The following is a 16882-nucleotide window of genomic DNA, read 5'->3' as shown; positions in this document are numbered from 1 at the left end:
TAAAATAAAAGTCATAGTATAGTATGTCAAGGGAAAAAAAAGTCTTGATTACATCAGTGCATTTCACAACTTTTAGGACATTAGGATTTAAATAAGGGTCATTTGAGTGTTAGCGCTGGGAGTAATTATCCTCTCCTCTACAGACGTCTAATACATTGATGGCCACAGATTCACAGGCGTTTTTATTTGAAAATGGCTGCAGAACGCTACCACAGTGTCTCTTCGCTTCTATACTCTTTGACAAACCTGTCCATCTCATTCACATGTAATGCAGTCTATATGGTGATGGCAGATGTGCAAAGACACCGGTTCTCTCTGTATCCATGGGTCAGACCGACCAATCAGCTCTTGAGTCTCAATGGTCGCTGGCCGAGGGCCAAAGTCATTTTCCCACGCATGAAAATGATACATTTAATACAAAGTTCATTCTGGGTCATAAGCATAGACTGTATAAAAGCCCCCCTACGTGTGAGGAGGGGTTCAAACGAGCATTGTACTTTTCAACATGTCCTTATCCAAAGAACAACTGACGGTAACCGCCGCGGAGCAACCGCGACAGCACAAATGCAGCCGGTGCCGACACCATGGAATCATCGTCCAACAGAAGGGCCACGTTAAGTCCTGTCCTTTTCTCAAATGTGACTGCTGGAAGTGCTATATCACCACACAGCGGACTCACGTCACGGCCCTCCAGCGAAGTCTGAGGAAAGCCTCAAAGAACCCCCAAAATAAAGAGCAACGACTCGGCGTCCACACCGCCGTCAGCGCGGTGAAACCAGCGGCTGAGGAGACTTGTAGCCCCTCGGCCACGGATGAAGAGGGTCTGTCGGCCGCATTGGGAACGAAAGGGGCCCCGGAGCGGCCCGCCGCTACCGGGAGTAAAGCTTCCAGTGAGGAAGAGCCTCGCACACGCTTTAGTAAGTTATTTTATCATTATCGTTAATTATAACACGTTTAAAACAACTCTTAAGTTATAGCGTCACACAGATAAAGTTGTTAGGATCCTGTTGATGAATATTGAAGGTTCGTCACATAAACTGAACTGTTATGGCGGAGCTAGCTCCCTAAAATAGCAACAACAAATTAACTTAAAAGTGTTAAACAACGAACATGACGGGACATAATGGAGATAACATAACGTTTGTTGTAGAAAATAAGATGTAATGATACTTTAGGCCTACACTTTTGGATTGTTTATCCTCATCAACAACTTTGTGATTTGCGAGTAAAACCTGTATAGACTCCGGATGGCACGAGACTAGTGGTATTGCAGTGTATTTAAAAGAAAACACCAGCGTCCAAATGTCCGGTGGGCTGACGTCATCAACGGCCATTAGTGGAACACCTGCGGCTCAGTTGAACGGAGCAGCGCGTGGAGCGAGTGGCTCAGGGTGCGTTCGTTATGAGTCACTTTGAGCGCCGGAGGGCACTCCGCTAGTATTATAACCGTTCGGATGTTCAGAGCGCCACACTTTTTATTACACAGTTGGATACAGTTGCTTTCTTTTATCTATTTCAACTTTCCAGTCCGTGAATCCATAAAGAAATATATGGAACCAAATAAGATATAATCGAATGTTTAGAGCTAAAACAATCAACAATGAATCAGCACTATGACATATACAATAGTTTCAGTCATTTGTCAAACAAAAAAGCCAAGCACTGACTAAAGTTCTTTTACTTAAAAGTTGCATAAAATGGAAATACTACATTATAGCTCTACTCCACTACATTTGTCTAACAGCGTTACTCGTTACATTTAAAAGCTCTGGAAAATGCAGCGTCACAAAGTCTTTTTAGAGATACGTGGTTCTCACAGGACAGCGACGCTGCAAACGTGAGACGATCTTAAAGAATATGATGCATTTCTGTAAATTATACCCAACATTATATAAAGGAGTTAAAATCTACATCTACAGCAGTAAAACGCGACATGCACATGAACGCAGCAGTAATATGAATCCACAAGCATCATATCAAAACAATAACAGGGAACATTGTACTGCACAATGAGTGCTTTTACTTTTAACACTTACAAATATAATTACAAGTAAATATGGTTGATAATATTTGCACACTTTTAATTAAAGTTTTGAATGCAGAACTTAATTTTGTAGAGGAATATTTTCACAATGTAATATTGCTACTCTTAAGTAAATAATGTAAATTCTTCCTCTACCACACATGGCATCATCATGAACTCGGGAATATATATGCTATTTTGTCACTTTTGTTCATCGCAAATTATTAAATGAAATAATGAAATCATCAGTTGCAGCCCTGGTAATGTTGTCATGTACATATTGTTGCCAGGTTAGATTGAAATTTGGCCTTAATGTAAATGGATAGAGAGAAACCTCCTCCCTCGCCCTGAAACACCAGTTTATATGATATTTAAAATGAATACAAAATTAATCTTTAAGTAGATTTGAATGCTCAAGTGTATTATAATGTCTTACGTCTCCTTCCAGATGCCCCTTACTTTGGTGAATTTGGCCCGGCTGCACCTCTGCCCGTTCTTCAAGTACCGTGGATGTCAGGTTACCCCAGCGGCTATGAGCCGTGTCCAAACCTCCTGCTCAACAGGCCGTGGTGGCCCCCCGTGCCCACTGGGCTTTACAACAGTGGTCTCCGTGAGCCCCTGATGTTCCCCCACTTCCAGCCGTCTGCTCTGCATTACCCGCCTCCACAGGGGCCTGGACCTGCTGCTGTGAGGCGGCCGCTCCTCTTTGAATACCGTTGGCCAGCTGTGAAGTGTGTAAGTAAAACTGATATTATGACCTAATGAAACAATGTATGCGTTTGTTAAATACGTCAGGATTGCAGACCGGTCTTCTTCACCCTCCGACCACTCGCGCTCCCAGAGCCCCCCCAGCAGGAGCCGATGTCCTGGCGGCACCCACCGCCTCCTCCGGCCAAACCCACTGAGCCAGACGTGGAAGAGCTGGATTAAAGCACAGTGAGCAGGTTCACAAGGGGACTAGTTACATTATAAGAACTGAGCCATATCCTCCAGGTTTTGTTTTTTGCAGTTTGTTGGCAAACCTGTTTGTTTTCCCCTGCTGTTTGGTACCAAACAACCAGTATTGACAACAGTCCTGTTCACATTGCTGGCATGAATGTTTCTGCACACTGTTTGGTTATTCTATATTTATCTAAGATGAAGCTGTGGCATTGTTGATAAAAAGAAGCCGGGTCCATGATAGTAATCATTTTGTATGTCTCGTTTTGAATTGATATTAAATTTGTTTACATATACATCATTTTTTTTGCTTTTTTTTGTGTCGTATGGATGCATGCAAGGCAGCAAGGAGAATGAGCCAGAAGCAGAAGACAGAGCAGACAGGAACAGTTCAGGGATGTAAACACAAAATGGAAGAGAAGTAGCTCACCGAATGATGGTCCAAAACCAGGAGGGCAGTCCAAACAAGGCACACTTCTCCAAAGGGGAGGTCAGGTAGAGAGTCCATGGTTCAAGCTGTCAAGTTACTTTTAGGTGACAGGGACAGGGTGTCAGAGGTTTGAAAGAAAATGACAAAAAAGCAAGCAGGTAACTTTGCAGATCTGGGAGGGAATGAGTGTAAAGGGCCAGACTGCAGGGCTGACGAGGGCAAAGTGGAAACAGGTGAGCAGGTCGAGTCCTATAGGGCATCTGGAGGACAGTTCAGAGAACGGCAATGGAAGTAGCAATGTGGCTAGAGGGACAAAATGGGATTTTTTTATCATAAGAATGACTGTAAGATGTTTGTTCAATATGTTTTTCACAAATAATATTGACATTGCCTCCTGCTAACCTTTAATGTAATACTGTTGTAACTAAAAATAGTTTAGAGAAAAAAAACAACAAGCATGAGTCATTAATTTGGCCTAATTTCACAATTTAACTAGTCTGTCACTTTATTTCATTATTAGTATTATTAGTAACCAGTAGCTCTTTTATGAAGCATTATCTTTTTTAATGTCATCCCACTAGTCATTGAAATATTATATATTGAGGATCATATTGAAGACTACAACTTTCATTTAATTTTGAAAAAAACATGTTCTTTGAGAAAATATTTGTTTTTACACTACAGAAAATATTAAAATAAAAGGTATTTGAATAATGACTATTGCAGTATTAGTCATGCTCTAACTTGGCTCTGGACAGGTGGACATTTTCACCTTCATTGAAAAAGGAAATCTCTTTTAAAGTATACATTAAGATGCGGTTTTCATTGGGTTCACTCTTTTACAAAAACATTTTTTAACCTCCTTCAGAACCCCTTAAAACATGCATATATTCTATTCAAAATACCAAAATATATTACAATCCTTTCGTATATCCATTAAATAGCCTCTCAAAATCCTATTAAATTACCTTAGTTAATAATAGTAATTCTTAATGTGTGAACTAATTGTAATTTAAGGGGATTTAGTTATATAGTTAATAAAGTTAATCCCTCCTGTTTTAAGTATGAAGCCTACATTTTGTAATAACGTCCACCAGGGGGGCTCAGACACACGTTGAGTCTCTCCTCATCGCTTCACTCCACCAGTCTAAGCTTCTCCACCTCCACATGAAACATTAACTTAAAGAAGGAGAAGCACAAACGTAGTGTTACTTTTTAGTTTATTCTGTGATGCAGTTTTTACTTTCAACATGTAAGATCTGTCAAGAGAAGTTAAGCATCACACTGATAGTAAAACTTATCAAACCCTAAAGTCAGTGGTGGAATGTAACTGAGTACATTTGTTCAAGTCATGTACTTAAGTACATTTTTTGGGGTACTTGTATTCGTGTGTGTTTTCATTTCATGCTACTTTATACTTCTACTCCACAACATTTATTTGACAGCGTTAGCTATTAGTTAGTTTGCAGATTTTACAGAAGAAAAAAAATATGATAAGCTATGTTTTATAACACAATACAGTTTTGTACAATAACAGGTTCCTAACTTTTGTGTCTTATGACCGTGAGTTGTTAGCAGTTCTACCAAAGCGACATTTCCATCTAAACTCCTCAAATGGTTTGATTTAAATAAATAATAAGTCTCTAAAGAGTAAAACTCTCAAATAATTTACACACAGAACCGAGATTAAGGGGAAGGCCCCCCCCCCCCCCCACACACACATACACACACACACACACACACACATCCCTAAATAAATAAAATGGGGAAACAGGATGCTCTGTTAGAGGGTGAAAGAACGGCCACGGGATAAGGATTAGGGAGTCTAGGTTTCTTTGTACAAAAATATCCGCAACTCTGCTAAAAGTTAATAAAACACGAACCAAACTCATCAACGGGAGGATTTGCTTGTCAACCGTCTCTGTTTTAGATGCATCGAGTTGGGGAGTGAGCCCAGCGGCCTTGGAGCCCGTAGTAATGTTAGGTTTTCACAGGGGAAAGACGAGCGCTGCTCATTGTGACCTACGGCCAGGTGCGACATGAGAGGAAGACGAGTGGGGAAGAAGACTGTGACTACTCAAATATCTAAATCCAGTATCCTCTGTTGTGACATGTCCAAGGAACACAGTGTAACTTGTCTGGGTAAAAGGTTAGAGCAGGAAACGTGGGGAAGGAGGGGGAGACCAAGACATAGGGCAGAATGAGGGTATAAAGTGATGTACATTGACTCCGGACAACTCGGTTTACTTGTACACTTTGTGATGCAAATAAATCTGCGTGAACTGAAGAAAATCCAATCTCTCTTGTGTTCTGTGGGTGTTCGCTACTGAGTTCCTGATAGTGAGATCCTGTGGTGTGTCGCCACGAGTCAGATAGAAAACAGTTACTGAACCAGCAGTCAGGTATTGAGTTTTAACACAAGTCTTAAAGTCAAGGAAGCTGAGCATCAGCATCGAACATCCAACCACTACACTTCTTACACCCTCGGTAATTAAACCTAGAAGTAGATCAGGTGATTTGGAACACCGCAGTAGGCGATGTCACACTATGTTGGGTCATGAGTGAAATTTGTCACTAAGGTGTTGGAGGAGTATGAAGGATTCCAGGAGGAGGCGTGTAGTGTGACACCGCACCCCCCTGGCTTCTATGCCCGTGGGATTGTCATCAGAGTGATTGATGTTGACATGAGCTAGTTCAAGGAGTTCGCTAAAGTGGAACTGCCAGGAGGTGATGAGTGTGTGTGTGTGTGTGTGTGTGTGTGTGTGTGTGTGTGTGTGTGTGTGTGTGTGTGTGTGTGTGTGTGTGTGTGTGTGTGTGTGTGGGCTTCTGAATTCCTGAGAATACTGAGCATCCTCTATTTGCACCGAGGTGGTTCCCAGAACAGGGCCGACCGTTCTGATGAGTTCATTCAGTCTGCTTGGGTTGGCTCTGATGCCACTGCCCCAGCACATTGCAGCAAATACAGTTGTGCATGCAGCAACAATACTGATAAAAGATCTGCAGCATATTGTTGCACACATGAAAGGACCGGAGTTTCCTCAGGAAGTAGAGTCTCCTCTGTCCTTTCCTGTAAACGGCCTCAGTGTTGCATTTTCCGTCCAGCCTTTTGTCAAGGTGAACTCCAAGATCCTTGATCCACCATCTCCACCTCCTCTCCCAGAATGTTGATGGGATTAATAGCAGTCCTGGTTCTCCTGAGGTCTATCTTTTGGTCATGTTCAGGATTAGGTGGTTCCCTCTGCTTCACTCAGTGAAGCTGGCCACCATGTATTCTGATTCCTGACCACCTTTAATACACCCAACAACTGTGGAGTCATCCGAGAAATTCTGCATATAGACTCCTAGTTGTACTGAAGGTCTGAAGTGTATAAAGTGAACAGAAGAGGTGACGGTCCCCTGCTGAGCTTCTGATCAACGTTTCAGACATGCCGTTCCACAGGCTACCATCTGTCTGTATGGTCAGTAATCCAGGAGATGCCGGAGGAGTCTATCTGCATCCCCTGGAGCTTCTCACTCAGCAGCTGGGGCTGGATTGTGTTGAAGGCACTTGAGATGCCAGCAGGTAGGTGATGGCATCGTCAACTCCAACCTGGTGGCACGACCGGGGGGCAAAGTGAAGCCAATGCAGAAGTGTCTTAAAACTTACATTCTCTCTCCGGTTGTATTGAAGTCTATGAGAAAATGACTCTACTTCTCTCTTGATTTATTACCTCAGTAAACGTTGTAAACATAAGTTTATGGTCTCAATCTCTAGTTTCAAGTCTTCTTCAATACAGCATGATGTTCATTTAGTAAATGATGGTCTATTTAGAGTCAAATAGACCTTAAAGCAGAGTATGCTTTAGGGCGGGGCTACTGTGATTGACAGGTCGCTTCTGCTACCAGAGGCGTATACAGCGTCTCTACGTCACTCCACCACATTCCAAATATAGTAACCTCTGTTCATTGTCCACTTCTTATGTACAGTCTATGGGCGGTACGCGAGCTGAAGCGGGTCCAGAGATGTGATCACCGGAGGTTGGAGATAACACAAACAAGGAGACGCCTTTGGAAATGGCAGGATGTCTTCCACAGAACAGGGCCCCTGAAATGGGTCAGGCTCAGGTTAAACAGGTGCTGAAAAATCCCCCACACAGCTGGTCGACACAGACTTTGAGGTCTCTGGGGGCTGATCTGGGCCTACAGCCTTGCACTGGTGGAGTAACTCCAGCCGTCGTCTTACCTGGCTGCCGGCTCCAGACGAGCGGGTGGATGTGGGTGGGGATGTTCCCTTCAGGATCATTATCAGTCTAAAAGGCCACAAGAAAAAGGTGGGTCAGGTGTGACAAAACAGCATGCAGCATGGAGCCAAAGTGAACCGTTTGTTGACATTCGGCTGCCTGCACCACGCTAGCAACTCTGTGAGGCTGTACTCAGGCACATCTGTGCTTTGAGCTAAATGCTAACATACATAGTAACATGCCGATGTTAGCAGGTATGCTATTTATCCATGTTTACTGATTTATTTTAGCATGTTAGCAAACAAGTATTTGCTGAGTAGCACTGAGCACAAAGTAGAACTAAGGCTATTGGGGATGTCATATAGCTTTGCAAGTATTCAGTCGTAAACCAAACAAATTTACAATAATTTACAAAACTTTGGGGATTAGAAAAGAAGGAACAAAGGATGTCAGGAGGACAAAGAAAAGACCTATCAGTCAGCACAGACTAAATACGACATACAGCAAATCAACACTGCTGTTGAATGTGTAATATACATCTGCAGAACAAGTTCCAGAGTTCGACACGGCAAACACTAGATCTTTGTGGGTGTAGGTGATAAAAGCATCAACACCACCCTTATCTGCCTCGGACCTGAACCTTCAGGCATTACTGTAAGAGGATTTCTGTCATTTCAGTTTTTGCTTGTTTAAACTCGAATGTGAGTGATAGGAGAGATAGGAGTTTCTGAGTGGGATCTGGTTTACCGTCAAGGTCTTTATAGTCTAAGAGCCCTAGACCTTTTGAAAGTCTACTGAAATAGCAACACTAGCATATGACTTTTTAAATTGCAGACTCTGCACAATCTTGAAAAACATGGTCACGGCCTAATCCAGTCTATAATCTGATTTTTTATTGCTCAGAATGTTTCCAGATTCAAATTTTATTTAACTGGTAAAGCCATGGCGACACAAGTAAAATGTGTAGGTTTACTGGATGCAGCACCAATTGAAATACAATGTATGTCAATAGAGACGCTTGTCTGGCATGCGCAAGCAGATTTGAAGAAAAAAACAACTTCAGACAGGCTACCATGTAACCTGGTTATGTAACTCTGTAACAGCAAACACAAAAGCAGCTTAGAGGAGCTGCTTTTGATTTTACGGATGACTGAAGCTACTGTAATGCTTCCAAAATGTTCAAATATCTCACTGCTTTATTTCTGCAGGTTGTGCCAGCTGAGCCACAGTTCAAAAGCTCCTTCATACCCATAAAGTCTTTTCAGGCCAGCACATCAGGTGGAAGAAGAGCACTCAGATTGTTTCCTTTCGTATCGTCAGCAAAGTATAGTAAAAGTATAAAAAGTAAAAGAGAAAATGCGCCCTGCCATCGTTGCATTCTTATAGTATTGGATTATTTAAAATTAATGCAGAACTATGAAAGTATGTTAATAACGGCATTCAAATCCCATACAATTTGTATAAAAGCAAATTTTTTCACACATAATATACTTTGTTGAAAAAAGAACACCTATATCAACTTTGTATGCTAATAAGAAGCTATATGATTATATGCAAAGCGTACAAAATAAATAAATAAATAATATTTCAGAGAGCACTGGTTGCTGACCTGTGGCCTGAGGTTGCCACAGGAGGCTCTTCCGGAATGCTTGTATAGATGCAGTGCAGTTTGCAACTTGCACCGATGGGAATGTGCCAGAAAAACATTAACATCTTAGCAAAACACTCCTAAAATGACCTTTTAGATACACGCCTTAAAGAGGCATGTGTGTGAGTGAGTGAAAAAAAAAAAAAAAAAGGTTTTTCTCATGATCTCCACCCTTCTGCGCCTTTCCCTGCTATGTGATGACAGGAGAATAATCTGCCGCAGTGACAGTTGATGTGGTGGTGACAACGAAGAAATAATCAAGAAGTGTTCACTGTTCCAAAGAATCTTTTGATTGCATTACGATAATTTTTCAGCAGACGCTTTTGATTGCTGTCTTAATCTGCGCAACAATGCCAACACCTGTATTGTTTCTTGTGAAATCCGTCGTTACTTTCAGTATTGGTTGGCTGGAGTGAGACTGTGATTTGAGTGGGAGAAGTCTTCAAGTCTTCAGCAAGTCTGAGCATTGAAATCTGCTCACACCTCATTAAAATAAATGATTTCCCTTCTGCCAAACAGAATCTGGGTTTGATCTGGTTTACCACATCATCAAGCATCTAAGATAAGGGCAATGAGGGCTAAGAGAAATGATCACAGGCTTCTAAATGTATTGTGCTTCTATTATAAGCGGTTCGAGCCATAATTGTTCAAGACTTAGAGGTTTCTTCTGCACTTACAGATGCACGCATAGATGCAAAGAAGTGAGACGCGCACCAGGTGTGTCTTCAAACAAGCCGATTATTGTTCAAAAGAGATTCCGCACATCTTGTCAGCTTCTGTGGAAGACGCCATGCGACCTTGCAGGCTTTGTTTTACTATCGCTTTGGTTTGAAACTGGATCTCAATGGCCGTTTTAATGTCTGGGAGCGACTGAGTCAAAATGTTAAGATAAACATTATGGTTAGCAGAGGTGAAAATACTCATACAGGCTGTTAAATAAGAATACCCAATCGTTTTATGGTTCAACTTCATACAAAATATGCAATTAAAAAACATGAAAACCTAAACTATTAATAAAAAAGTTAGTGGTAATATTAGTGGTAACTTCATCAGATGTAAAAAAAAAACATCAATAATGAAAAGTCCCTTTCTATATATTAACAGATCAAATCTGAATAGCTAGATACACTGTATTATACCTGTGAAATAGAATTTCTACCATCTGTAATTAAGTTAATCAATTATGATGTGCACACATCCACATCTGTGGCACTCTCATTAATACAGTACATACATTATCATATGTAATGATAATTACATATGTAGTTTTATCGTGAGTAGACATTGTCCATTTACTCAACAAGTAAGCATATAAGCATTATTTCCCAAAGATGTTGAACTAATCCTCTCACAGTCATGCCTCTTATCTGCACATCAGCCTCTAGAACTATTTGATCAAACCTTTTTTTATCATCAATACAAAGCATTAATAAGCAGGTTGTCACCAGGCACAGGTTCATATCAAATAACCTCAAACAGCATGTGGAATACCTCTCACTACTGTTCTCCAGTGCGCCATGCTTTCAGCTATCCTTACTCTATCAGGGTGGCGTCACCTTGATGAAGGCAAGATAAAATAAAAATGAAGAAGAGAAAAGTAGATGTTCACGATGTGTTTTGCATGCATTCTTCCACAGCTGAGCACTATCGACATGTGTAATCAAGCTCAGCGTCAGGGTGTCCAGTCGCTAGTGAAGCTGTCAGGACTTTTGTCAACTATTGATGCATGCAAAGAGAAAGGCTGGGCGCGCCCAAGATAACACAGATAAAACCTGTCCAGTGTGGTCCTGGAATGCCACAACACGGTCTCTTGTTGGAAGACACTTTGACGGGATTAAAGCGTTTCAACAGTTAACAGATAATGAGGGCTTCTAAGAATGGAGAACAGTGGAGTCCTCAGTCAAAACTAAGAAAATGAACGCTAGCAACAAAATGCTATATCAACACAGCTCAGGGACAGAAGCTGCTGAATATTTACAAGCTGGTTTCAGCAGAATACTGTTCTTGATCCAGATCATCAGGATATGTGCATTTTAGAGTTGTAGAGTTACATTTTTGTGCAGCCTGGTTCTCACTTCTTCATGGGGTGAGTTTCAGATTAGAAATGTGGTTTAGATCTAAAGTGGCCGTTAGCACAAGGGTTAGGTAAGAGACAGGGTTCGCATGCAAGCAGTGCAGAGCTTAAGGAAAGTAAGGAAGGTAAGGAATGTTTGTTGTCAGTAGAGAGAGAGAGAGAGTTGTTAGGATTTTAAATAATCTGAACAAAAGCACATAATCTAGGCAATTTGCCTATAGATGCTGGACAGATATGAATGAGGTGAGGCAGTCAGGGGCTCTCAGAGCAGAGGGAGCTGGGTGTGGTGCCGGCACGAACGGACAATGGTTGAACATTCTTGGCCCGGTGCATTAGCTTCAGGCTGACTGGGAACAGACTGAGCAATATCCTGCAGGAGATTCCACAATGTGGAGAGCTAAAGGAAGAAATCCTCTGCTCACAAGTGGGCAATGACAGACATATGAGGAGGGTTATGCTGAGTGCAATGAAATGAAAGGAGCAACTTTCAAAATACTCATCTATCCTTGTTGGAATTGTGCCTAGATTTTGCACAATAGGGAGTTTTTTTAGTTTCTATAAAGATTGCGGTGTGGTAATTTGGTGTTTCTTTTAAGTAGTACAGCACAATGTCAGGTTCGTGCAGCTTCCAGTTAAGGCCCCAAACTTGGTTCAGTATCAGAACAATGACCGGGGCCTCTGGCGGCCAAAGTACTTCTGTGTCTTGCCACAAAACAACAATCACAGAGGTGAGTTCTTAAATACAAAGCTCCAATCAATATTTTCTCTATTAGCAATGGATCAACTGTGTACACGCTGTGTGAAAGAGGTCTCTCATAGTGATGCACCCGCAGAGAAGCACCATCCAGCCCTGCAGCTCCCGTCATCATTATAGAGTTTTTTTAGTCACCTTTGGCTCTTTGTTTTGGTTTTTCAGCCTGCATATTCTCCTCTCATACCCGCCATACATTACCCAGCACCAAGCAGCAACCTTTTTCTTAATTCATACAAATCCCATAGCATGTTCATGCTCAATTTGCATGATGTAAACCAAACTGTAATACTTTTATTATCAGTTAACATTCCTATTATTTCATATTTTCATACAAAAATAACACTTTGACATTTTTCATTTGTCATAAAAAATGTAATTTCCAGCTACCTGGATAGAGAAAAAGAGTCGCGACTTAGGAAAAAGGGCGAACAGAATATTTTTTCATGCAGAAGAAGAGTCTTCACAACAGTAACAGTCGATAAAATACCAGGTATTTATGTTTGAGAGAAATCGATGCTTAGCTTTGTGACGAGAACGTAATGTTACTACAGCAAAGGCACAAACCGGCCGGTGGAGACCAAAACAGAGATAAAATTAAAGTAAATATTGGTCTTAGATTCATCAACTCCCAATAACTGCTAATGTTGCTCCCTGTCTGCTGAATATGTAAATAGGGAATTGTCTGCTATCACATTAGTGTGCAGAAATAATTGTGCTGAACAGAACATTCAACATGTTCATTTGTATTCCAATTCGTGCTTGTGTCTTTTGGCCTGATGATTAAAAGTAGCGTCTGTATTCTACAAAGTTGATCATTATCTTGAGAAACAAATAACCTTTTCAAAACCTGCTCAAACGTGTTTTTGAGTTAAGTGGGTGCATTAAAGGATGGTTGGCATGTAAATATTACAAGTGAAAGAAATAAACAGTTTACTGGCAAGGACATCTGTATCCTCACAAGTCTATGCAGGTTTGTTGAGAAAGGCTGTAACGGTGTAATCCAAAACTATCAAGTCATTTATGCAGGGTGTGTGTAGTTTAGCACTCTCAAGTTTAATCTATTCATGCTTCCATCAAAGCAATGTCTTAAGTAAATACAACAGCATGTTCCTCTTTGCGTGAACGTGTAAAACAACAGCCTGTGTGGTTTAAGATTGATTAATTAAAAACGAGGCCTATTTGCAGGCCTCAGCTCGAATAAAGATAAGAAATACCTAATTAATTGTATAAAAAAAAAAAAAAAAAAAAAATTATATATTTTTGAGATGAGAAAAATCATGGAACTATCAGAATACATGTTACTGGTTCACATAAGATAAGGATGGAACACAGCAGAACTTGGAAAACTCAAAAGCTCGATCTTGAAAAACAGCACTTTTAGGGTATTGTTTTTTGGAAAGTATGGGTATCCAAGACTTTTAATATGCTGGGCTCTTAGAACAACTGATATAGGCTCTATATACACAGCTATACATAGATACAGTGAAACATTTATGAAATATAGAGCATTTCAAATTAGAAAACTGATCAAATACTCCAATATTTGAATAAAAAAGTATTTTTAAAATTCAAAAACACTCTATATCACTTCTATGTATCACTCATGATGTTCATTGAATCAATAGACCCAAGATTGGACCTTTTTTGAGTGTTTTAAGCTCTTTCTATGCCCTTTTTAGTTATTTAGTTTAAGGTCAAATCCTGCTTCAGACTCTCTGTTCAGGGCTGTATCTCAGCCCCCCCTTCTCCGATTTTCACCATTGAGACATCCTTCGAACCGTAGGAGCCAATAGAATTGCCTGGAATTGAAAGCTAGATGATTGACAGCACTATTAGCCAATAAAGCTCAAAAAGGTCCAGCTCTGAAATCTGATTTGCTGAGCTTCCAACCCTCCCAAGAATCCGAGGAGTGTCGGAGAGACACGAATCGAACGGATTCACACGGAGCACCAGCAGCTGGACAAACATGAAGTGGAAGTACGGAGATATTCCATTTTTTCGCTGAGATTCGACCAAAAGTAAGTACAATATTCGATGAAAGCTGTGTGACTTTTTGTGTTCGAAGCTGAATATCTCTGCGATGGTTTACCGGGGAGAGAAATGGAAACTATGTCCGTAATCTCCGTCAGGCGCTCGTGCTTTTTCATGCTGCATGTTCGTAGGTAGCACGTTGCTAACGGAGTGTAGCAGCCTTTTTCTCCGGTCTGTCCGAGTCATATCGAGTATGATTTATGATATTTTGTTATTTGTTTGCTTGGCTGATGGGAGATGTGTTTGTCTCATGTAGAAGTGACCTAGTTCATGTTGTTCCCAGGACGCTGAGGTTTCTGCAGAACTATAACATCACTATATTCGTTCTTCGTGGGTTCTCTGCCAGTTACTTTTAACACAAAACTCTCTAAGTTTTGATGTACTCTGCGTCCAAATGGGGGACCTACGGGTGTATCTGGTTTTAAACAACATGTAATGAGGAGCCAAACACTATGCATGAGTGAACACATGTACTCATGCATAGTGTTTGGCTCTTCATTACATGTAGGAATAAGAGTGAGAATGAAAAAAGAAAACGCACTTGTTCATCTTGAAGTTCTAGAAGTTCTTGAAGTAGTGTCTAGGCTTGGAATACAACAAAGTACATTTACTCAAGCACAGTTTTGAGGTGCTTGTACCACATTTCAGACAGACATATTGCTTTTCCCTCTTGTCCGACAGCTATACATATTTTTAATTTAACGTGTTGGCAGATTAAAAAATAAAACAAAATATAGAAATATAAAGTGGTTATTTAGCTCCAACTAGATGGGATACAACATTTTTTACTTTTGATACTTTCAACCTGTAAACACCCCAACATATTAATCATCTTTTAAAGTGGATATGATAATCACACAGCAGACCCAAAGCAATGTTAGCATTCATTTGATGTTATAGAGGTCCAATAATCACTCTCTTTTTAGTTCTCTTTTGGCATCCTCCAAATCCTCAGAAATATATAGAAAAGTATTGATTAGATATATTTTGCCAATGCTTCTCTACTTCACTTAAGTGAATGCAGGACATTTTTCACTTAGGTAGTTTTACTTTGTTGTATTGCTACTGTAAGAGGAGATTCATTTTGTGAATATTATCAAATGTCTTTGATTAACAAGACAAGATAATCCACTGCAACCCTTGCTATGTATGTTTGTGACCTTATAAAGTCTAACATACAACTACAGGTTGGCGAGGTAAGATTAAACAACATCATCGTAACTCTGACTGCCGCCATGCTGTAGGGTGGGCACTGGCGGTGTTTGAAGTAAGTTGGAATAAAGTAAAATATGCCCTGTAGCTTATGAATCATGCTGGCCAATTTTGGTTGACATCTGTTCAATAAAAAACAAAAGTAAATGACGCACGAGTTAATCATTGAAACCATCGCAATTCATTATTGCAAGTTGGATCTCATCTTTGGCATTTGCCGACCTTTAAATATTGTCTGACAAAGACAATCTTCTTAACTACTTAAAAAAAAAAATATTTGTCTCCCTCAGAACAAAACCAAATGTCAGAGAGACTTGCCCCGCAACCCGTTAAGGTTATCAGTCTGGTTCCAAGTTGCTCAAAGATGTGTTCCCACATGTAATCAAAACATTCTCCCTTCTCCAGGAGCTCCTGGCTACTACGCCCAGCTTTAATAAGGAACCTGAGTCTGATGATTCTGGGGGACAAATGTGAGCAGACAGTGAGAAAAGCACTTGATAGTCAAAAGCGCGTTGGCTTGAGTCTGTATTTGGTTTTGTAATCTAGACAATTTCTACCACAGAGAGTCAATTGTTGTCTAACATGTCGTAGTACCGGTTTCATCATGTCAAGTTGACGTTTTTCAGAAAACCAAAAGGTTACAAACATTATCTATTACTTCTCTGGACAAAAGAGTTCATTTATTATTATTATTATTATTATTATTATTATTTAAAGCCTGTATTTGCAGTTTTATGCACAATTGAGAAAGAAGTTTCTTCTAGTTTATGGAGTTTTATCTTTTGTGATATGTCGAGTCACTTACAATCAAGTTGGTCTGTCATATTTTAGAGAAAACCCCCAATCAAGACCCATTAATCAGCTAATTAATTTTATTAAAGCAGGAAAGACCAGAACTGCACTCTACTCTAATTGGACATTTTCAGCATGTATTCCTTTTTTATCACCTACATGAAGGATCCAGCACCCAGTCTTCAAGATCTAATCGTGAGTTGATCGCCTTGTGTCTTAATTTCTATTTTAACAAACAAATTCACACAACTTCTAGAAAATCTGATTTTTTAAATTTTTTAAATTTTTTTTAAAGGGTGACTTCTGTTCTTTTGAGACACTGATTTGAAGTGTTCTCACGCTTGACTGAGTGAAACGTCGTCATCACCTGTTGTCGTTGCATACACCTGGGCAAGATGTGTCGACTAACTGCACATTAGTCAGACTTCGGTGTTGTCAGTATAATGTTACTAATGTCTCTGCATCCGGTTTATGCACCTAATAAGAGATGTTATCTGGAAAGGGTGTCTGTTTTGTTTCGCAACACTATAATCCCCCCCACCCCACATCCCGTGTAATGCCTCTGCTATTCACAGTTGAAAACCTGCCAAACCTGAGGGTACAAGGGTACAAGTACGAATACAAAGACAAAGTTCTCTAATCACCAACGCATCCTGCTCTGCTTGTCCCAAAAGATAAGGAAGATAATCGCCTCACTTTTAGTATGTAAAAAAAAAAAACATTTACTATGCGTCAATAAAAGACAAAGAGGGTTTAAGA

The 16882-nt window shown here is 40.3% G+C and overlaps 1 protein-coding gene across 2 annotated transcripts; it reads left to right on the top strand.

The window, feature by feature from the left end:
• The first annotated feature begins 379 nt into the window (after positions 1-379).
• On the top strand, positions 380-3394 carry LOC137872904 (doublesex- and mab-3-related transcription factor C2-like). 2 transcript variants are annotated; one of them, XM_068711413.1, is made up of 3 exons: positions 380-917; positions 2472-2758; positions 3308-3394. In XM_068711413.1, the coding sequence occupies exons 1-3, from the start codon at positions 506-508 to the stop codon at positions 3317-3319; spliced, it is 711 nt and encodes a 236-aa protein (XP_068567514.1). In that variant the 5' UTR covers positions 380-505; the 3' UTR covers positions 3320-3394. The 2 variants fall into 2 exon arrangements, with proteins under 2 accessions (XP_068567514.1, XP_068567513.1); XM_068711412.1 differs by lacking the exon at positions 3308-3394 and adding an exon at positions 2819-3211 and having other exon boundaries at positions 2472-2710.
• The last annotated feature ends 13488 nt before the right edge of the window (positions 3395-16882 follow it).

The sequence above is a fragment of the Cebidichthys violaceus genome, unplaced genomic scaffold (genome assembly GCF_023349555.1).
Source record: "Cebidichthys violaceus isolate CVI_PGR_0920_01 unplaced genomic scaffold, fCebVio1.0.p SCAF_16, whole genome shotgun sequence".
Lineage (NCBI taxonomy): Eukaryota > Metazoa > Chordata > Actinopteri > Perciformes > Stichaeidae > Cebidichthys > Cebidichthys violaceus.
This window is presented reverse-complemented; position numbering and strand designations above follow the sequence as displayed.

Bases quoted from the DNA above. Each gene is read 5' to 3' on its own strand.
- LOC137872904 (XM_068711412.1), top strand. From the start codon at position 506: ATGTCCTTATCCAAAGAACAACTGACGGTAACCGCCGCGGAGCAACCG. The intron at 918-2,471 runs GTAAGTTATTTT...GTCTCCTTCCAG, and splicing joins AGAGCCTCGCACACGCTTTA to ATGCCCCTTACTTTGGTGAA. The intron at 2,711-2,818 runs GTGAGGCGGCCG...TAAATACGTCAG, and splicing joins AGGGGCCTGGACCTGCTGCT to GATTGCAGACCGGTCTTCTT.